We start from the raw sequence: 23,647 nt of genomic DNA, 5'->3' as shown, positions 1-23,647 counted from the left end.
ACTTCTCTTAGCTTCTTACTATGTTGCTACTTTCTTAGTGGTGCAACCGAGGCATGGCAAATATTGTGTTTTGAATAGGTGGATGTGAAATTCTAGTGTCCAAAAGAAACAGTCCTCAAACAATTTGACATGTCAAGATTGTATGTGTGTTTAAATCAAATTCAACAATGTCATATTGTATGATTAGGAAATAAGAGATGGCCTAGTTTAAGACATTTCTTGATTTAATTGAAGCCTAACTTTATCTAATAGATTTTGAAGATATCAGCCAACCTAGCCATGCTAAAGACCTTGACTACTAACAACATTATCTTTGGAAGAAATCTCATCTTCACCAAATAACTCCATGATAGGAGTCATTCATTATCTTATCCATAAAGGTACTAAAGTGTGATTGGTTCAATACAAATACCACATAACATAGATTGGTAAGGGTAGAGAAGTTGCACATACATGTCAGCTCAAATATCATATACAAAAGAAGCTGCTCAGAACGCTAGAGATGTGGTGATGTGATAATTGAAATCAAACAAATTGGATGCTGATCAGTTCCTTAACTTCCACACTTTCATACAATTAAGTATGGAGATGACGAAGTGTTTATAATAAGATAAGATAATAATAAATATTAATTTCAGTAGTCTTTAAGGTGCATAACATTATACAGGAAGGGCCCAAAATTCACTTCTACATTCAATGATGTGCTCCATATGTTGCCTCTTGTTTTCCCAAACAAACCAGCAATCTATGGCCAGAAGCAAGCAAGAACCTTCATCATGCTTAACATGCTCTGTGGCTGGCAGGGCGAGCCGAACAACAGTGATTTTGCCGTATTGATAATGATGCAAGATGAGCATAGTAGCTGCAGACTGAATGTACAACACCCAGTTTCGAGGATCCACCAGAACCAAGTGGTCAAATTGGATATTTTGGTAGAAGATTAATCACTTATGCACCAATAATGCTCAAGGCTTGTTTTTCACATGATCGATAGGGGGGAGGTGGCAAACTGTTGATGCCAGCAAATCCCCCTTCCCCAATTGATGGATTTTTGAGAAGGGTCGAATCTAACACATTGTCCGGAATGGCATCCAAGGTTTCTTCGAGAAAGGACTTGATTGTCTGCAGAATTCAAATTTAACATTATTGGTAAAAAATAGAACACTGGAACAATGAAAAAAGAAGAATGAACACTGATAATAAAGATAACACAGGTTGGTAGCAAATATTCACCAGATTTCAATGGAATAACAAGAACACAGGATGGCTAACATGGACCACTGATCATTGATGATATGGAAATCTACAATAAGGAAAACATAGGCAACAGAATCTGTTTCCTAATCATGAATGCACTATCAGACATGCATGATTCTGTGCTATGGCTGTTCCCTGTTAGTGCATATACAGTATGGAAAGCTACAAATAGGAAAACATAGGCAACAGAATCTGTTTCCTTATCATGAACAATATCAGACATGCATGATTCTGTGCTATGGTTGTTCTCTGTTAGTGCATATACAGTATGCAGATTGCAGTTAAATCAAATCGTAAATAGAAGAACATATGCATTTCAATATTTAATCTAAAACAAAGAAACAACACTCTGATCCTCCTAAGACTGGGATGTTATTCATAAAGTTACGAACATGAAGTATGACGATATTCATGACTTATTACAACATAGGAAGAAAAGGATATAACAGAGGAAAGAGAAAACAAAACTGTACCTCCGAACTTGGCATACTACCGTTGACATGTATCAACAGTGTAACCGAACATGGCCATGTGGCCACCTACCAGTACACATGCACGTACCAAGGTTTGCAATACCCTCCGGTCCAGTTTACTGCAGGTTTCAACGGTCCAATAGTCTACCAGCACACACGACCTATACTGGCCCCCTTTATCTAGAAGTCTCTGGTGACAGCTGAGACTCTTAGTAGTAATTTTTATTATCATAGATCATGACTGATACCGTGCATCTCAGATTTAGATAAATAATCATTGTTTATACATGTTAAGTTCATTGTCAAAGATAATAAACGAAGCTCATAATCTCACCTAAAATGGGTTTCAAATGGTCAAAGCACATGTTTGCATAACCGCACAGAATTTTACAAACAACAGAACAATTTTGTTTCTCATGCAAAAGTCAAACATTCACTAATCAAAGATGTGAACCATTCCAGTCATTCTATGAAGTTGCAAAATTTAGCTACAGATGCATTAAAGCGAAAAAATTCTCCAGAGGCTTAGTGAGGACAATGAAGCATACAGATATGCAACACAGCTACATACTACTTGAACATAACATTTTCCACTTACCGTGCAGTGTCACAAAGCAGTGTCAGCCTTGCGTTTCCAAAGACCATTACCAGGCTCAGAGTGGAATAGGTTTAACAATGGCTGTATCAGAAGAGGAACATTATTAGACTGGCTGTAACAGTGTAAGAGAGGAACATCAATTTGGTAGATAAACAATGTGAAATGTGCTCCATGAGAAACATAGAAGGGTTGGTGCCACAGATGAACACTCTACTATAACCAAGTAACCAAAATCAAGGTTTGCTAAACCAGCCAGATCAGAATGGTTCGGCAGGTATTTACCATCCGACTGTCGATTGGTACACAGACCGATTGGTACACAGACCAGCCCAAACTAGATGGTCCGGTCCAGTTCAAATATTGTATATCTAATATTTTTTTCCCCTTTTAGTTAGGATTCAAGGACTCCTCGTGCTCACGAGGAGGCCTACATGAGGTGCATGGCTACCACTCGTCGTCAACCGCCCACTCTAACTTGCCTCCTCTTCCTCCACTGCTTCTTGTTCCTCCCCATCTTCTTCCTTCTTCTACTTCCTTCTTCCTCTTCTTCCATCTCCATTGAGGAAATGGTCCTAGAGGGGCGGCAAATGTAAGGAGGTGGTGATTATCATGATGGTGGTGGAGCGATATAGTTATAAGAGGTAGTGGTGAAGAGAGAGATGAAGGAGGCAGTCGAGGTAAGGTAGAGGTGGAGGTTAGGGATCAAGATTGTGTGGAGACGAGGAGATGGAGACAGAAAGGAAGGAGAACCAAGATGAAATGATGTGGCAATGCTTAGTCAACGATGATGTGGGCAAACATTATATTCTTCTATTATCTTTAATATTGGTATATACTTATGGATGGGATGGTGAAAAGGATATACTTGAACTGCTAAGCTTAGAAAAAGAAAGCACAGATATTTAGGTAATATTAGATGTATCAACGATGAAGATTAAAAGATACATTAATGATAATGAGATTAAAGAGAATTAGAGAAAATTATTTATTAGCATTCAACAAATAACTTAGTTGTAATGATCAACGATAGTAGTATGTTTAGCAATCATAAGTTTGTTCATAAAATGAGAGTAGATGAGCTAAAATAATATTAAAAAATAAAATAAAAGTAAGAGTGTAAGACCTATGGTATCCATCTTGAGGTGTGAAAAGTTTAGGAGAGCAAGGACTAGTTTGCTTGACCAGCTTATTCAACAAAATTTTGAGATTTAAAAAAATATCTTTTGATAGGTGGAAGAAGTACCAATTTACCAGAACAAAGGGACATATCCAAGACTATTCTAATTATCAAGGAACCAAGATAATGAGTCGCACCGTAAAAATTTGGGAAAAAATAATTAAAGATTAAATAAGATATGAAACAAATATTTCTGAAAATCAATTTAGTGTTACTGGTGTGATGTGTTGAGTATGATGACAGAGTGCGACAGCAGATCATAAAGGGTGGGAGAGAGCAGCTAGTGCACTCATGAGGAGAGTAGGCAACTTGGAAAGAATATGTTATCATTTATAAAAAGGACAAGTACTTGAATTGCTAACTCATAGATAAAACAAAATACCTAATATAACTTTCACAAATTTAAAGAAGCCTGAAATTAAGTTATTCATGATAGCAGATAAGTATTGACAACACCACAAAATGACATCAGTCTGAAAGAAGAATGAAGCAATTAATTTTCAATTTGATCATAAAATGATAGGAATTGATTTAATTTGAATTTTGATTTATTATTTCTAACAAAAGTTTTAAATATTGATTAAACTGATATGTTCTAATCGGTATTTCCCAACCTGGCCAAGCACCAATATCAAATCATATGGCCTGATACCGATATATATTCTAGTCATTTTACTTTTTATTATATTATTCAATGATATCAAATAATAGAGGTTGGTATACCGCCTTGTATTTAAAGCCTTACTTTCCGATTACAATTTTGATCTAAAATACTTTTTGATTGTCTATTTAGTAACCACAAATTGCAGGTACAACAAACACCACAAAGGAAGCATTAAACTTGCTAATTGTGAAAACAAAGGATATGAATTATTTTACTAACCTTTACCATTTGTCTAACACTAGGCTTGTTGGGTCCATATTTTCCTAGTTCAGAGTCACCATACATTTGATAATTTTCAAGGATCTAAATCATGAAAATATGTCAGAAGCAAAAGGTAATATAAAAACTAATTATAGCATTTTACTGTACCTGACGACGAGGAAGATTTGAACATGAAGCACCATATACTTCACTGTCAACATGTCCCAAAGTATTCCATGGGCTGGAAAACATGCATTCATAAATTAGTCCTCGAAGTAGACAAATATATATAAGGAAATATTGGAAAAAACACAGAATAAATTGATAAAACATTAGGAGCAAAAGATGCCTACCTGTTCAACAATGCCTAATATATTTTTGTGAGATACTACGGACAAGCAGTCTTATAATATTTGAGAGTTTTACAACTAGTTTTATTTAAATAGAAAACTCCAGCTTCAAAATTTCACCTTGTAAGTACTGAAGAAAAGCTTTCGAAATTCAAGTTAGTTGCCAACAGAATAAGGCAAAAATTGTAATAATGATTGGTGAAATCAAATGATTAGCTTGCTTAAAATTATAATGACTTGAAGTCTTGAGCCACTGAACTATTTTTGTAGAGCAGATCAAGCTGATTATTATCAAAATGATTTGAACTGCATGAAAGACTCCACAAGCATTTCATTGCATTGAGACCTTTCATTAACTGATGTAAAGATCAGTAAGCCTGCCCATATTTTTTCTTTGGAGGAGTTGAGCAAATATAAAATTTTTAAAATTTTAAATATTTTTACCATATTTCCAGTTCCATGATGATAAGTTAAAAGATGTGGAAGCACACAAAGATAGATCATACAAAAGGATAACTCCTGGAGAGCATACTTATTATAAGCAGCACGACCAACCATGACACCATTAGCTCCTTCTCTTAGAGCTGCAGTAACCTGTCATGAAATAAAAGAAAAAAGTCAAATATGAAATACATCACTTTTATCTTTCTTAGGTTTAATTGTTTTAAATTGGACAGGGATTTTTTACTTTGTCAAAATATACCAGCAAACAATATATTGTCTCTTGATCAAAGATATGTTGTTAAAAAAATAGAAAACTTAATTTTAATAGCAAAATAGAGGAAATAAAAGAAAATAGAAAAGGGTGATTCCACCAACTTTACCCATTACACAAGTTATAGAATCCTACTTGGACACTTAGACAAACAGATAAAGTATTTGAGATGTCCAAACTATTTGAGATCAACTATATGGATCTTTTTCACAATTTATGGTTTGTACACTGAAAAATCCTTAGTTGAATCAAGAGTATTCAAATCACTATTTATAACTATAAATAAAGTCTTCTTAAGTTTCCCTCTTTCTTTCCTCGCATTAGTAATATCAATTATCTCACCATAGTTTGCCACAATATATATATATATATATAAGAAGTTTTTCAGTAAGGAAAATACTGAAAGTTAATCCATACGAAACTTTAAGGTCATGAAAAAATTCACTTCTTACATTGTTATAGTGTTAAATATAGAGACTGTAGAATTAAAAAGTATGACAAACAACTGAATCATGGACTTGCCAAGTCCATGTCACTATATAGCAGTCCCTAAAACATGTGAGTGCATCAACCATAGCAAAGCATCATTTCGTTGGGTCATCTAGAGACAGTTGATGCTAAAGAAAACTAACTTCCAAAGAAGATCAGTTGTTCAAATCAAGCAATGGAATATTCATTCGAATTCATGCTTACCATCTTTGTGCCATCACATAGGGTCCAATTAAAGAATCTCTAATTTATTTAAGCAATGGTGACATCATGGTTCACAACAGTATATCATGTTGTCACGAACGGTCGTCGCGCACCCGCAACAACTCCGTTCAACGAACCGTTCGTTGCTCTCATCTACATGTACAGCTACTTGGCAGCCTATTTTGCCTTGGTTTTGAGTCATTTTGCTTGTAAAAATGTACGTTCGAATAAGTTGCAGCACTACAAAGCAACCGCTCACCGAACCGAGCAAAACAGCCCCAAAACAGCTCCGTTTTCATGTGCCGCGGTGTCACGGCCTTAGCTGGAATTGCCTAAGGCGTGAGGCACCCTTGCGGCCAAGACGCGAACTTAGCTTGCATTGCCTAAGTCGTGCTTCGCCCTTGCGATATTGCTCCGCAAAGATCAACCCACTTGTAACCTCTCGCAGGTCCCGAAGGACCTGTAAAAGAGAAAGTGGATTAGTTCGAAAGAACGAGCGACGGACAAGTCCCGACATCTCGCGAAAAGAGGGGAAGCTTTACAAGAAATTCAGCGAGCACCTTGCGTGCACAAGAGAAAAGAGGGAGAGGGGGAAAACAAGGGTTTTAGAAGGTTGAACGAACAGCTGCAAGCCCACAAATAGCTGCTCACCGAGTCCCGGGCGCAACAACAAGTTCCCGTCAAGGCAACGTGCGAACTTGCGAATAAGTGTTCAACGCCCGGTACTATACCGAAGCCCCATCCAGCCCTGTGCCACCCGGGGGGTTCCAAGGGGCTGATGGTAAACGGAGGCAGATTCCAGAAATCAACCTGCGACACACGAAAACGGAGCTGTTTTGGGCTGTTTTGCTCAGTTCGGTGAGCGGTAGCTTTGTAACGCTGCAGCTTGTTTGAACTTACATTTTTACAAGCAAAATGACTCAAAACCAAAGCAAAACAGGCTGCCAAGTAGCTGTACATGTAGATGAGAACGACGAATGGTTCGTTGAATGGAGTTGTTGCGGGTGCGCGACGACCGTTCGTGACATTCTCCCCCACTTAAACTGTCGACGCCCTCGTCGACGCTTGTTGGTAGTTGTTGATGATTTCTTCTTCATGTCGTAGGGCGTCTTCAGGTTCCCAATTGGCTTCAGTTCGGGGAAGCTTTCGCCATTTCACCAAGTACTCTGTCTGCTCAGCTCCGTTGGGTAGCTTTATCTTGCAGTCCGCTAGAATGGATTCAACTCGCTTCTTGTAGGAGGCTGTGATGGGAGGTAGTCGAGTTGGAACACTTCGGGAAGCATCTTGCGGATCCGAGTGGTAGGCTATTAGGTTGCTGGCGTGAAGAACGTTGTGAATTTTTAACCACGCCGGCAGCTGCAACTTGTAAGAGACGTTGCCTACCCTACTGATAATTGGGAAGGGCCCCTCATACTTACGCACCAATCCTTTGTGGACTTTGTTCCTAAAGAATTAGAGTGATGCTGGTTGGAGCTTTACCAACACCAAATCGCCAACTTTGAACTCTTGCGGTCGCCTTCCCAAGTCTGCCCACTTCTTCATCCTTTTTGCCGCCTTCTCCAAGTAAGCCCGCGCAATATCGGCATTTCGATGTCACTCCTTTGCGAAATGGTAGGCTGACGGACTACTCCCAGTATACCCAATTGCCATGGTGTGCGAAGTCGACGGTTGTTGTCCTGTGATGATCTCGAAGGGGTTCTTGTTGGATGCAGAGCTCCGCTGCAAGTTGTAGGAGAATTGGGCAATGTCCAACAGCTTCACCCAATCTCGTTGGTTGGCACTCACGTAGTGCCGAAGATATTGCTCCAGGAGTGAGTTTATCCTTTCAGTCTGGCCATCCGTCTGGGGGTGGAGGCTTGTCGAGAAGTATAACTTTGACCCCAACAATTTGAATAGCTCGGTCCAAAATCATCCTAGGAACCGAGCGTCTCGATCACTAATGATATTGTGCGGGACTCCCCAATACTTCACCACATCCTTCATCATCAGCTTGGCCGCCTCTTCTGCTGAACAGTGTAGGGGAGCAGCAATGAAAGTTGCATACTTTGAAAACCGATCGACCACCACGAGTATCGATCCGAGTCTCCCTACAAGTGGCAAGCTTGATATGAAGTCCAAAGAAATGCTGTCCCACGGCCTTTCTGGTACGGGCAACGGCTCCAAAAGTCCCACCGGCTTCTACAAGTGGCCAGTAGAAGGCCCTCTCCACGAGAGCCAACGTTCTGTGAATGCTTGGGTGTCCAGCTCAAAGGGAATCGTGACACTCTTTTAAGAGTTCACGCCTCAAATTGTCCACTAGGGGAATATAAACCCTATTCCCTTTTGTGTAAACGAGTTCCTCCTGGACCCAAAATCGTCGTGCCTTGCCTTCTTTGATGAGCTGCATCAGGATAACCGCTTAGGGGTCACTATACAGTCCATCCCTGATCCTGGAAAGGAAGTTGGAGTGCTATTGACTTGCTTGGCCTCCGCCCTCCAATTGTGCGGCATTCACACGCTCCACTTTCCGACTCAATGCATCGGCCACGACATTTGCCTTCCCAGGCTTATACTCCATTGGCATAACAAATTCAGCTAGGAAGTCCTGCCATCGCGCCTGCTTTGGGGAGAGCTTCTTGTTTGGAAATAGCTCAGGGCGATGTTATCTTTCCTCAGCACAAATCGCGACCCGAGGAGGTACTGTCGCCAAACTCGTAAAAAGTGGATCACTGCTGTCATCTCCTTCTCATGCACTGGATACCGCCGCTCGGTCTCGCTGAGTTTGCGGCTCTCGTAGGCCACCGGATGACCCTCCTGCATGAGTACTCCCCCAATAGCGAAGTCTGAAGCGTCTGTACGGACTTCAAAGGGCTCTCCATAGTCTGGCAATTTGAGCACCGGTTCTTCCATAACAGCAGCCTTCAGATCTTGGAATGCTATTTCACATCTATCAAACCACTTCCAAGGCTGCTCCTTCAGCAACTCCGTCAGTGGAGTTGCACGCTTCGAATATCCCGCTATGAAGCGTCGATAGTAATTGATGAAACCAAGGAAGGATCTCAACTCTGGCACCTTCTTTGGAGTTAGCTATTCCGCAACCGCTTGCACCTTCGACTTATCCACCATCTGAATGGAGCCATCACCGATTCGATGCCCCAAGAATAAGATTTCAGTTTGAGCAAAGTAGCATTTCTCCCTTTTCACGAAGAAAGTGTTCTCCCTGAGAACCTTGTAAATTGTTCGAAGGTGTTTGACGTGCTCCTCGAGCGTTTGGCTGTATACGACGATATCGTCTAAGTAGACGACCACGAACTTGTCTAAATACTCCTTGAATAGTTGGTTCATGAGAGTGCAGAACGTGGCCGGAGCGTTGGTTAAGCCGAAAGGCATCACCAAGAACTCAAATGCTCCATACCTAGTCACACAGGTAGTCTTCGCTTCGTCGCCTTCAGCAATGCGCACCTGCCAAAACCCCGACCGAAGGTCGAGCTTCGAGAAATACTTGGCTTTGCCTAACTGGTCGAACAAGTCTACGATGAGCGGGATGGGATACTTATTCTTCACTGTCACTTTGTTAAGGGCTCGGTAATCGACACATAGTCGGAGGCTCCCATCTTGTTTCTTCTGGAAGAGAACTGGAGCTCCGAAAGGTGCTTTAGAGCTGCGGATGAGACCACCGCTTAGCAATTCACCTAACTGCTTCCTAAGTTCTGCCAACTCTGGCGGGGCCATGCGGTAGGGTGGTCTCACTGGAGGCTTCACTCCTGGCTCCAGCTCGATGTTGTGATCCACGCCCCTACGTGGTGGAAGAGTCTTCGGCAACTCGAGTGGCATAACATCATTGAACTCTTTCAGGACGTTCGCCACCACAGCAGGTTCTTGAATGGCCTTCTCGTCAAGTGGCTCTAGCTTCATCGCAGCCACGAAGGTTAATTCACCTTTTCGCACCCCTTTCTTTAGTTGCAACGCCGATATATGTTGCAGTTCCTTGGTTCCTCTCCGAGAGACAGGAACCACGCAGGGATCGTCGCCTCCCATCATACACAAGGAGTTCAAGAATGGTATTGGCACCAACTTCGCCGCGTGCATAAACTCCATTCCAAGAATCACTTGGAAGTCATCCAATGGCATTGCCATCATGTTGGTGTTCCCGCTCCATGTCCCGATTTTGATGGGGACTCCCTTCGCCAACCCGGAGATTCGCTTGGCCTCCGAGTTCACCGCCTTCATTCGACTTGGGCTCTTCTCCAAGATCAACCCAAGTCGCTTTGCTTCTCGATCGGCTATAAAGTTGTGGGAAGCGCCCGTGTCCACCATTGCATGAGTTGTTTGGCCATTGAGCTTGATGTCAACATACATTAGGTCGCCACTTCCAGCTTTTTGTTGCCTTGCCTTCGGGTTCTCCCCCACTTGACCCCGCATGGCGTTCAACAAACGCATGGCTCCCATCCGGGGTCCTTGCGACTCCTCATCATCGCTGCTGGCTTCAGAACTACTCGAACTAAGGGCGACAACCTTGCCCTTGTCTGATTTGGGAGGGTGGATGGAAGCTGTTAGCGCATTGAGTGCTTGTTTTTGTGGGCACTCCCTCACCATGTGTGGCCCTCCACACAAGAAGCATCCGTCAGGTTTCGGGGCCTTGCCTTTCGGGCTTGGCCCTTTGTGGGAACTCTTCTTCTTTTGTTCGCCCCTGAGCTCCTTCCCTCGAGAATGTTTTGGAAAGCGATTGCCTGAAGATTGTTTCCTTCTCCCTGGGTCTTCGGAGGAAACAAAGTCTGTGAGCTTTTCTACAGCAGCAATTGCCCCGACCACATCGATGACATTCCTTCAATTTAGTTCCTGTTGAGCCCATGGCTTCAAACCATCGAGGAAGCTGAACAACTTGTCCTTCTCGGACATGTCTTGTATGTCCAGCATTAGTGCAGAAAATTGTTTCACATAGTCTCGAATGGTGGAACTCTGGCGAAGTTGTCTCAACTTCCTTCTTACGACAAACTCTGTGTTCACAGGTAGGAACTGAGTTCTCAATTCCCGCTTCATGTCTTCCCATGTGTCAACCCGACACCGACCTTGTTGGATCTCCTCCCAACGGGTTCGCCACTAAAGTTTCGCATCTCGGTTCAGATACATTGTTGCTATAGAAACTTTGGTATCTTCAGAATCGGGCCTCGTAGCTCGAAAGTATTGTTTCATGTCGAACAGAAAATTCTCGAGCTCTTTGGCATCTCTGGCCCCTCCATAACCATGAGGCTCGGGTGCCCTCAAGTCTTGCGGTGGTGCAACGCGGGTGTTGCTTCCTCCCGCATTTAGTGCTCTTGTGAGCATGACCACCTTTGAAGTGAGTTCCGCCACAACATCCTGTAAGTGTTGCACGGAGTCTTTGGTGTCATCAGACAGTCGGTCGACTAGGGCCTCGACCTTGTCGATCCTGGACTCCGCTTCCTCTTGCGAGCTCTCTACCCCAACAAGCCTTTGTTGGCCATAGTAGAGTTCCTCCACGCTCTCTTCAAGAACATCCAGGCGGGTTTCCGCCGTTGTGAGTCTCTCCTTGTGACTCTTTTTCCCAGTTGGCGCTCCAGATTGCGCCTCCTCCGCTCGCGGAGAGTAGCCAACTTCTCGCTCATCATGTTCGCTGCCGCGCTCCTCTTGAGCGGCTCCAACAGCATGAGAGCGAGTGTGCACATGCAGCCCACCTGCGGCTGCTTGGGGTAAGGGTCCGGCTTGCCCCGTCTTGCTGGATTTGCCACGATGCTTTGCCATGGCGAAGTTGCAAAATCCCATCGTTGCTCGCTCGAAGTGCTTGCCCACTCTGATACCACAATGTCACAGCCTTAGCTGGAATTGCCTAAGGCGTGAGGCACCCTTGCGGCCAAGACGCGAACTTAGCTTGCGTTGCCTAAGTCGCGCTTCGGCCTTGCTATATTGCTCCGCAAAGATCAGCCCACTTGTAACCTCTCACAGGTCCCGAAGGACCTGTAAAAGAGAAAGTTGATTAGTTCGAAAGAACGAGCGACGGACAAGTCCCGACGTCTCGCGAAAAGAGGGGAAGCTTTACAAGCAATTCAGCGAGCACCTTGCGTGCACAAGAGAAAAGAGGGAGAGGAGGAAAACAAGGGCTTTAGAAGGTTGAACGAACAGCTGCAAGCCCACAAACAACTGCTCACCGAGTCCCGGGCGCGACAACAAGTTCCCGTCAAGGCAACGTGCGAACTTGCGAATGAGTGTTCAACGCCCGGTACTATACCGAAGCCCCATCCAGCCCTGTGCCACCCGGGGGGTTCAAAGGGGCTGAGATGGCTGATGTTTTGGTGAGTGGAGGCAGATTCCAGAAATCAGCCTGCGGCACACGAAAACGGAGCTGTTTTGGGCTGTTTTGGGGCTGTTTTGCTCGGTTCGGTGAGCGGTCGCTTGGTAACGCTGCAGCTTGTTCGAACTTACATTTTTACAAGCAAAATGACTCAAAATCAAGGCAAAACAGGCTGCCAAGTAACTGTACACGTAGATGAGAGTGACGAACGGTTCGTTGAACGGAGTTGTTGCGGGTGTGCGACGACCGTTCGTGACAAGACGGTAAGCTTACCACCCAGTACCAACACCCTCCTCAACCATAAATCTTCATAAGCCAATTCTCTCTTTTCTTCTTCACTTTTCTTCACTAATAGCCGCTCTCCTCTCTTTCTCTTTGCTTTCTTTTTTAATTTCTTCTCCAAATTGTTCTCATTTGCATCAAATTTCTCAAGTAACTTAGAACTGGAGCCTTTCTCTTGGTATAGGGTGGATTTCCTAAGAACCAATTTGATTTTTCCCCCGAACAAGGAAACTCTAGAACTTAATACCACGGTTATTTGTTTGCTTGATTAAGAGTTGGTTTTTTGCTTTATTAAGGCTAAAAATTTTTGCCTGAAGCCTCGAATCTTTATCGATTAAGGTCAAGTCTGCACATACTTCACGTAGGTCTACTTGAATGTAATTTCGATTTGTGTGAATCTAGACTAAATCTGCATCAAGAGGGCCTAGATCAGCCCCAATTCAGCCTTGATCTGCATGAATCCAACCCAGATCTTTGTAGATCTGACCAAGATCCACATGTATCGGTTCTAAATCTGCCAAACCTGTCCTAGATTTACTTTAGTTGGGCCTAGATCCACATGGATCTGGCCTAGATCTGCCTCAATCAAGCCATGATCCACAAAACTAGAATCTGCATAGGTCTAGGTTAGAACCACCTATAGATCCAAGACAGATCCATGCAGATTCAGCTTAGATCTATGTTGACAAATGCCACATTTATACTACTTTGAGTAATTTTTAATTGCATGCCCAAATGTGCTGCTTAATGGTTGTTGAAAAATGATATTGGAGCAGTAAATTACCAATTTGGCATAGTAGCATATCTCTTGCTTGGATAACCACCATCATTGGCAGGTATAAATAAATTGAAGGCTTATATGACAGGTAGAGTTTTTGGACATGGCCAGATGAACGAAGGTTTTTCAAGAAATCAAATGAGGTAGTTGAATTGCATGCTAAAATAGCTCTTATCACGAAGAGAAATTCTTAATAGGTAAGTACCTAAATCACCTACCTATAATGAGTATGAGGTTCGAGCAACGATATTGAGAAGGATCCCAAGCTTGTAACCAATTATTTGTGCATCATTAGACCGGTCACATGAACAAGAAAGAGAAAAGAAGAAGAGGAGGCGACGAAGAAAGAGGAGGACGAAGAGGAAGAGGAAGGAAGAAGGGGAGGCGGTGGAGAAGAGGGGGAAGAAAAAGACAGAAGAGGAAACCATGAGGAAGAAGGAGAAAGAAGAGGAAGCCGCATAAACAAGAAGTATGAAGAAGAGGAAGCCGTGAAGAGGAAGAACAAGAGGAAGTTGCATAAGGAAAAAGAAGGAAGAAGAGGAAACCATGAGGAAGAAGAAGAAGAGGAGGCCATGAGGAAGAAGAAGGAAGATGAGGACGGACTATACCAGGGAGATAGGTGGCAGCATCAATTCCACACACCCCGCGAGAAGAGGACTCATCTTCGTGAGCCCGAATGGGTGTTTTATTTTTACTTTTTTATTTCTTTACACTGAGACCAGCTGAAACGATGGTCTCGATATAAGAAAATTTGTTTCGCCCAAACCGGTATGAAATGGGGAAGCCTGCATACCAATACCTACTGCCTGTTTCGTACCGGTCTAGGCAAACGGATTGCCTCGATATTAGCAACCATTTCTTCATCTTCCTCTCCTCTTTTCCTTTGTTTTTCCTTCTATTGTTTTCTAACCACAAGCCTCCGTCAATACATCATTCTAGCATACCAACAGAACATACGTTAAGACGGCATACCTTTCTAGCATAGCAATTCTAGTTTGCAGTATTATTTGGTGATCAGTTGGCAAAAGGGTGTGCCTTCTTGTGTGCCTAAAGAAGGCACCCCCTTGATTTCTAATCAATTAAAGTAACTCTAATATGGTATTTAAACTAGGAAAGCCATACCTTCATAGCCTAGATTAGAATCTTAAGCATCATAACAGAATAAACATTTCAATAATTTCGGTAGCAGTGAACCACATCAGCAGTTTACGCATTTACAGTCATATGCATGGCATTCACAAAACTGCTTGACTTATGGGTATCATCAACAAATGAATTTAACTATTGCCAATCCATGAAAATCATACTCTTGCAGTCTGACTAGATTATGTAGGAATTTATGCACTTTTTCAAGGAAAAGGAGAATCATGAAAGTCCCTTACAGAGTTCATCATAAGAATCACGATCATCGACACCTATTCTGCATTTCACACTGACAGGAACATCACAGTTGGAAGCAATGGCTGACATAGCGTCTCCAACAAACTTCATTTGTTCAAAAAAATAAGAAAAGAAGACACTCAGAGTATGCTCCAAAAAGTAAATTGTTTAAGGCTACAAAAACCTAGCAACATTACCATACTATATTGTAATTTTTGTATAAATAAAACATCAAACCTCTGGGTCAAACATTAGACGTGCACCAAAGCAACCATGGCCTGCAACTTTTCCACTAGGGCATCCACAACTAGCACAAATCAACAAAGGAATTAAGGATTATAAAGTAAAAATAAGCCAACAAAGAAAGGGATGAAGTACCTAAAGAAGAGTTCATACGAACTTGAGATTAATTTCATCATAAGAATAAGAATTTGCAAGCTCAGCTGCCTTTGCCAGGTTTGTCAAATTACTCCCACCAATTTGTAGAACAACAGGATGTTGTATGGGAGAAACTGCCAAGAACCTATCCTAAAACATCAAAAGATAAATCAATGCATAAATTTGTTTTGTAATATCCCGATTACAAGAAGAAAATAGTTTCTCATAAGTGGAAAACGAGCAAGGCTCATTAAAGAATAAATTTATTAACCTGCCACTAATTTATGTTAAGATGCCCAAGTACCCACCAAAAATCAAATCGAGAAGTAATCACTTAATTGGGAATTCTGACAGATTCTAAACCATTAGATGCATCAAGCGCAAATTCACTAAATCACAAATATAGTCCTGGACCCAGATATGATGGTTTTCTAAACCATCAATCAGTTGTGGACCTGATAACTTAATGGTCCAAAAGAAAATAGAATATTCTATGACGGGGCAGAATTGCCAAATCAGCTATTATATTCTTTGACAGTAAACCAGAAATATGTGGCATAACTTAGCTGCATTACATATCCTGAGGATGGATCTCAAGAATTAAAAAAGAATAAAATCAAACAGATGTGTATTGATAAAATGTTTGAAAACATATGATAAAAACCAATCCTAGCAAATTAACATCATCTCATTTTAGACAAAACGGCATCAGGGTTGCAACTTATCTCTAACATCTGTAACTTAGCTTTCTCCGAAGTATTTTATGCTTTGAGCAATTTTTTTGAAGTTTTAACAGGAACATGCTAAACAAGGATGTTAGTATTTCGAGAAAAAAATGTTAATATTCAAATGCAACATCTCAACCTTGTCTATGATAGTTTCATCATATCTAAAAAAAGCATATCAAATGAATGGTTCTTTACCAGGTTTTCACTTTGATGAACAATAGTTTCTACGACAACCATTTCTGTATAAAGCCATGCATGTTTTGATATTAATCGAGCAAGAGCCCTGTAGTGGTTGTCTGTCCAGTCCATCATGGGTGCAATGCTAAAACGCAGAATAAGCATGCATCGAATAAGCTGAAAGCATCTGAAACAGATTTTCTGGAAACATTGTTGTTGATCTACACTGTGTACCTAAACAACTGTGGAAAATATTTCCGATCGATAGTGGTTCTGGAACAAACAAGATCTTCATCCATACAAGAATGAAATCTCTTGAACTGTAGAGAAGGTCCATTCGGTATGTCAAAAGGTTTTCTTTCCGTGGGTTGTAATATTATGAAGATGACGAGGGATGAATGCAGAATAAACGGCGTACACTGCAGACTTCATCACCTCATGGAATACAGCATGTGTGAATTCCCTGCATAAATGCACTGATCCCAGTAAGGAAAGACTTAACAAAGAAACTACAGAAATAGCCCCTATAAGGTAGATGATCCATTGAGACCTATAAAAATCATGCAGCATAGTCGGTATCTAGTACCTCATATACACATAATCAGAATTACTAGATGTGCATTACTACAACCACAAGTTACTCTGGATATGCTGTAGAGCTAGCTGAATCATATAAGTCATATTGAGAAAGAGCACAAGATTAGAAAACATATCAAAAGAACACATCAGTCATATTTAGGAGAAATTTACTTCATCTTTTAACAGTTTCTATATTATATGCCTGGTATGAAGACTTTATTTTTAGTTACTAAACTGTGGCTTATCATGATATGATTAGACCAACCGAAGAACTTCTCATCTTCCCACTCAGCAAGAATTGCTTACAGTGTATTATGGGCTCTCATGCATTATATCCAAAGCAACTAGAAAACTGTTATGGCTTCTACTAGATCATGAGCGTTCCTAGGACCAACACCACAATTCTTCGATGACATACTGGTTAACAAGCACTGCTGGAACTCAAAGGTTAATCAACAACAAATGCAGAAATATTATTAATTAAAGATAACCAAAAAATTGGGTTGTTAATTAGTTGATTGCGAAGTAAATCAGGCATATTGCACATTTAGACAATTCTACAAGCAGATTAGTATTAACTATGACTCTGAGAAAAAAGAAGACTGAGTCCTGAACAATTTGCAGCTACTAGTTACGGCATAAATGTCATCGCAACTGTACCTAAAGAACAATTATTCTGCGAACCAATTTGGTCCGTGTAAAGAGTAGAGAGACCATAAATCTACAGTTTATCCATTAGTTCATTAGAACGGAAGTTATGGAAGAGATCCTAAACAAAAGGAAGCTTCATAGCTTGATCCCAACTCCTCCCCGCACTTGTTAGCACTGGGTTTACTAGAAGACCAAAAGATTACTAAGAAACGAACGAAGGTCCCCTTGAGAGGACCGAAACAGTTCTTTCCTTCGGCCCAGGAGATCCCCAGAAGAAGAGGAGGAAGAAAAAGGAGCCCAACAACTTATGCCGCCTACTTCGACGCCGCTGCCGCGAGAGCGAAAACGTGACCGCGAGAAGACAAGGGAGAGAATGGCCGACGAATGAGGCGGATCGAGCGATGGGTGTCAAATGGACGGGAACGGGGGATCGGCGAGCCCAAGCCCGCCGTCCGATCCAATATAGGAAGTTTTGCAAAAAGCCGCCGTCAAATTTTCATTATTTTGGAATTTCTCTCATTTCTTAATTTATAATTTATATAGAAATTTCTATTTGCAACCCTTCTTAGTCCCCAGTATAAAAACTTTTAATATTTCTAAATTATCACTCTGTATGTAAATATATTTTTTTCTTCTTCCTCCATCTTATTTGGGGGAGCACGAGCAACAACTACAGGGGACCATAAACACGGAAGCAACAACAGTTGGTGGGCCTCGCTGTTCGAATGGTTGTTCGCGCTGACTTATTTCGACGACTTTGTGATTCTAAAGGCTTCTTTGAAAGGGGTTATAAAGGAAATAGAGAGGATGAGAAAACAATCAATGTAATAGAGAGGCCTTCCACAACATCATGTGCTGCTTTGCCATTGCCACCCGCCTCGCCTCCAACCTTTCTCGTCGATCCTCTCATCATCGAAATCTAAGACTCTTTCCTCTCACGGCGGACGCGTGTGTATATATATATATATAGGGAGGGTAAAACAGGGCTGGCTTGGTGGCTGAGGGTATGACTACGGTGGCAGGTTTGTTTGGGTGGGTGGATATGTAGGAGGGGTACTACTGTAGAAATAGGGGAGGAGGGTATATTGCCGGTTGATACAGAATAGAATCGGCCACCAGCGGGTATCGTAGTGGGTAGGCTACCGAAGGATAAGAGAAAGAATCTACTTGTTTTGGGGGCATGTATGGTAGAGCGTACTACGGTGTTGGATTGTCCGGAGGAGCGATCGGAGCATAGCTTGGATTGTCCGGAGGAGCGATCGGAGCATAGCTTGAAGGCGTGGCAGACTGACAGGTTTTAGTGTCAATCCCAAGAGATCAACGAAGGAGAGCATAAAAATCTAATTTTATTGGCTTCAAATTCAACACAACAAACTCTCTCCATCGGATTTGAAATATACTTATAGATATTTCACATCATGAATTTTTTTTTCTTCCGTAAACTAAGTAAATAAACATCACTTTATTCATCATTTATAAATATTTATTACATTTTATTCATCAAATCATAACTAGAAAAATAAACATAGTGATGTTAACTTAAAGATTCATCCAAGTGGCTCTACTTAGCGGTAGAGGAAGCTTCGCTCTTCACTGAAATCTGGTTTAGTACTGGAGGCTGCTCTGAAAATCAAATACAAAAAAAATTCAACGATGCAAACCTCAAAAGAATATCAAAAAATTTTAGATGACATATTTTAATCTAACAAAAATTTTAACCATTAAAAATAAATTATAATGTCAGAAAATATCATATATTTAATACATAAAATATATAAATTTTTAACATGTTTAAATTAAAAATAAAAACCTTAAATAAGGGTCAGAGAACATTATAAAAAAAATTCAACTAATAAATTTTAATATAACAATAAAATTTTTGACATTTAAAGAATTAACAATTATTTTCAAACTATAAAACTTTCAATATTTAAAAAATCAAAATAGACTAAAACTTTATTTTTATTTTCATATTTATTTAATATAAAATTATTTATATTTAATATACTAACAAATATTATATCATTCAATTTGGAATACGTAATAGTTATTTCCTAATTCATAATAACAAACAAGGAAATAGATTAAGATTTCCTAAATTATAATTGTGAGTAAGAAAAAAAAATTCCTAATTTAATTATTTGATTTGATTACAGAAATATCTTAAAATTGAACTTTACTGGCTTCAAATACAACTCTGACTCATCTAATAAAATGATGGAAGAAGAGTATACAATTCTGACTCATTTGATCTATGTATAAGGATTTAGAATAAACTTCAGAGGAAGAAGAGTATAAAAATCTTATTTTATTAGCTTTAAGTTCAACTTTGTATGCGCAATGAACTTAAAATACACTATTATAGATCGGCTAAATTCAAAAGAAACCTAATCCTAAGGATCACAATATATGCTTATAATTTTGACACTGCTGATATTACACCTTTCAAGAGGATTTTTTTATCTTATTCCAAGATATTTTTAAATCTTTTTAAAATATTCATGTATTTTTCAAAATAACCAAATCTTCTTTTCATTCCAAGATACATGAATCGAGTTTATTTTCGGCAGATTTATCATCGCAGCCATGCATTAAGTATTTAGGAAATAAATGAATTGATCAATTGAATAAAAGAACAAATTTCGATGGATTGACAGTCTACAATAATATAGCTCTAACTGATCAAGAAATTAGGGCTGAAAAGAGAATGACAATAACCTCTGCTTTTCCAGCGTTTGCGTAATGCATGATAAGTTTTACCTCACCAGAGTACCTGTGCAGAGGAAATAACAAATGGAATTAGCTTCAAATCTTCTCAACCAAAAGAAAGATTGTTCTCCTCCTTTCTCTGGTTCAGAGCGATTACAGGGGACTTACCTGCCAGATCTTGACTGGATCGACCAACAAGAGTCATCGTATCCTTGAGCAAGGACCTTGCTCAGCTGCACCCTGAGAAGAGATGCCGTTGAACTTGCAAGCTTTGCGTTCGATCAATTGCGTGAAAGAGATGAACATTTGGTGGGAAGGTTAGCTGATACCTGCCACTGCCGATGAAGTCGTCGTGGGAGACAGTGTTACTATTCCAGACCGAGACGCTGATCTCGCGAAGACCTTCTATAAGAGACAGGGCCGTCTTCTCCTGGAAGCTGGGGTTCCTGCCACCATCTGCGGTCCATCATCAGCACCAAAGTTAAAAAGAGTTGGTCCACACATCAACCCAACGACAGACATATCACCCAGGATTCACCTGTGCAGGTGCGAGTTCGGAACTTGGTGGTGGCGTATTCGAGGATTACATAGGGGTCCTGCCGCGATATCCACTCGGTGTCCTTCAACTTGTTGCATCCAACCACTGGGGAAGGTGCAAAAGTACCAGTCCAGAGGAGGAACAAAGCTGTAATGATCATTCCAGCACAGAAGCAAGGGGATAAAAAAACACTGGAGGGCTAACCTGTGACCTCAAGAAGCTGGCCTTGGATCGACATGACGAGCGAGAGAGAGAGAGAGAGAGCAAGGAGGGCGAGTTGGTCCTGAGCTTCCTGCAGGAGTCCAGAAATAATGTCAGTGGTGATCGCCACATGACAAACCGCGTCGTCTTCATGGAATCTTGAGCCGTTCTACGCGATCGAGTTGGATGTCGTAATCCGCGGATAGCTGAGGGTTTGATCAGCACCCTACATCATATCAGAATGCTGCGATGAACGGTCAAGATGGGAGGGAGAAAGGTCCGTAACCCTTCGGTATCCGTATGTGACGTAATGACGATGGAGGCACCGAGGGAGACCGAAGATATCTCCATCGCAATGCACTTCGAAAGACTCTGTCGCCAAACGTTGACTTGTCGGTACGTTAGTCGTTGACTTGTCGGTACGTTAGACGTTGACTTGTCGGCAAGTTAGACGTTGACTGTTCCGTTGACGTAAAAAAATATATCCTATTTGTCTGCTTAAAATTCTATCTTCACATTTTGTCTTTTTCCACCATTTTCTCCCTCCTCGAACTCATTAAATTTGAACCGATTGAATAATTCAGAACTTAGACCGATTCAAAATAAATAATATTAAATAATTAATGGAATTTACCAAATATTACCTCGATGTTGACTTTTAAGTGCAAGTGGGGGACAAAAGATAAGGTTTTGCTGCACCTCCAAGCACTTCAGTTTTGTGTAAGGTTCGGTAGATTTAGATGAGGTTTTGAAGTCAACTTCACATCACATGACACACAGATTTCACATCACAAGTCAACTTCAAGTTGCAAGGACGACTTGCTCCGTTGACCAGATATGTTGTTGGAGTTCACTTGATCTATAAAAATATCATATGTAGAACTTTTCCTTTACGAATTAAGTGGCTACATTCGACTCATGATATTAACATCTTTACCTTCTTTATTATAATAGCATTATGCACTTGTTCACATTTCTTGATATTAAGTAAAATTATTTAAAATCATTGAATTATTATGCTAATATATGGCTTCCATGTTGTCATAGTTTTTATAATGACAACTTGTACTAATATACTATGATCGTTTCATGTCTTTATTTTTATTTTTTATCTTCGTCTTATTTCTCATTCGGATATTTTATATATATATATATATATATATATATATATATATATATATATAATGGATAAAGAAATAGAATGATGAGTATTCTATCGGATCATATTAAATAACCATGTGGATAATAGAAAATATTTTTTATCCTTATTTATTCCCTCGTCCAACTCGTTAATGGCATGTCCCATAGGTACCGATACTCGTAAGCTTAATTAACACATTTACTCATAGCTATTGTGATCTAATGTAGATGAAGAGTTAATAATTGATGCTTGTGCTCACTGGCTAGCACGATGCTATAAATCTTCTTCTTTTATCCCCAAAGAAATAATGTCCCATGCGAGGTCTTACTTGGACCACTGAACTACTACTGACATGCTCATAGGGCTATAGAGAGAAGACCCAATGACAGTGGCTAGTGTGCTGGTCCAAGGCTCTTCTTGTAGGCTGTTGCACCATGGTGTTTGCCACTACCTCTAACCTAACATTGTCGGACTACGAGATAGGTTGCTTCCTTTGACGTGAACTCCTCACTACTGATTGCAGTTAATGAGTGATGTTTTGTTGTTGTAGGATGTCATCCACCAAGTTCTTTATTCTCTTGCTTAGATGCATTGAAGTGTGTTATGGCCATCAAGTGAATGTTCGGAAGTAGAGTTTTGCATGTTGATTCAGCCTTAGTTGTGGCACCAAAATTTTGTTTAGATAAAATTTTTCAAGAAGTAATAAGGTGGGGGATTTATTGGATTTTCTTTTCTACAAGAAAAAAAAGTATGAACCATACCTAAAATGGAGGTAAATGATCTGAAAATTGAAAGGTAAGGAACTATTTATATTTTTAATATCATAAATATAATATGAGACAGTTTCATACTATCATAAAATTAATTAAAGGAATTTGTCTCAAGAATAACCACATATCGATCGATCCTTCGGAAATATTATATATTTGGAACCTTGTATTTTGACCGTTCTTTTTTCTTGATGATATAATTGTAATAAAAAGAATTTTATTTAAGAATCTAATGATGTATTTTTCTCCTTGAAGTAAGATGGTCTAATTATCTCATGTCATGCCTAATAAAGTTATATTCTTGCCTAGGAGGATCTATTATTTATTTGTCCATATCTAAAATTTATTCTAGCAATCATTAGATGCTTGATAGAGTATTAGTTACTAAATAGATCCATGGGCATGCCATAAGGAAATCATTTGATCGCTCAGGATGGTCAATAAAGAACTATCATCTCATTTTTTTTATTTATCAAATTAGTGTTTACATAAATTTTAGATTGATGAAACATCTCTATAAGTTAATGCTTCATCCTTTAATAATTATATAATGAAATCATAACCTAGACTTCTCTTCATCCATCTTCTTCTACTTCTCTTAGCTTCTTACTATGTTGCTTCTTTCTTAGTGGTGCAACCGAGGCATGGCAAATATTGTGTTTTGAATAGGTGGATGTGAAATTCTAGTGTCCAAAAGAAACAGTCCTCAAACAATTTGACATGTCAAGATTGTATGTGTGTTTAAATCAAATTCAACAATGTCATATTGTATGATTAGGAAATAAGAGATGGCCTAGTTTAAGATATTTCTTGATTTAATTGAAGCCTAACTTTATCTAATAGATTTTGAAGATATCAGCCAACCTAGCCATGCTAAAGACCTTGACTACTAACAACATTATCTTTGGAAGAAATCTCATC

General features: G+C 40.2%; 1 protein-coding gene and 1 pseudogene across 2 annotated transcripts; both read right to left on the bottom strand.

Annotated features, from left to right (window-relative positions):
• Positions 1–485: 485 nt before the first annotated feature.
• LOC135607580 (uncharacterized) lies at positions 486–17,779 on the bottom strand (annotated as a pseudogene).
• Positions 17,780–18,810: 1,031 nt separating this feature from the next.
• Positions 18,811–20,975, bottom strand: LOC135607922 (elicitor-responsive protein 1-like). Of its 2 annotated transcripts, none has more exons than XM_065100152.1 (6): positions 20,819–20,975; positions 20,615–20,719; positions 20,406–20,532; positions 20,245–20,316; positions 20,086–20,140; positions 18,811–18,990 (listed from the first exon to the last, which is right to left on the bottom strand). In XM_065100152.1, the coding sequence occupies exons 1-6, from the start codon at positions 20,850–20,852 to the stop codon at positions 18,973–18,975; spliced, it is 411 nt and encodes a 136-aa protein (XP_064956224.1). In that variant the 5' UTR covers positions 20,853–20,975; the 3' UTR covers positions 18,811–18,972. The 2 variants fall into 2 exon arrangements, with proteins under 2 accessions (XP_064956224.1, XP_064956223.1); XM_065100151.1 differs by having other exon boundaries at positions 18,811–18,985.
• Between the last annotated feature and the right edge of the window lie 2,672 nt (positions 20,976–23,647).

Source organism: Musa acuminata, chromosome BXJ2-3 (genome assembly GCF_036884655.1).
Source record: "Musa acuminata AAA Group cultivar baxijiao chromosome BXJ2-3, Cavendish_Baxijiao_AAA, whole genome shotgun sequence".
NCBI lineage: Eukaryota > Viridiplantae > Streptophyta > Magnoliopsida > Zingiberales > Musaceae > Musa > Musa acuminata.
The sequence above is the reverse complement of the archived record's forward strand: the minus strand, read 5'-3'. Positions and strand labels throughout refer to the sequence as shown.

Coding starts and splice junctions, on each gene's coding strand:
- LOC135607922 (XM_065100151.1), bottom strand. CDS start 20,852: ATGTCGATCCAAGGCCAGCTTCTTGAGGTCACAG. Junction 20,317..20,405: donor GACTTCATCGGCAGTGGCAG/GTATCAGCTAAC, acceptor ATCTCTTCTCAG/GGTGCAGCTGAGCAAGGTCC. Junction 20,141..20,244: donor ATCCAGTCAAGATCTGGCAG/GTAAGTCCCCTG, acceptor TCCTCTGCACAG/GTACTCTGGTGAGGTAAAAC.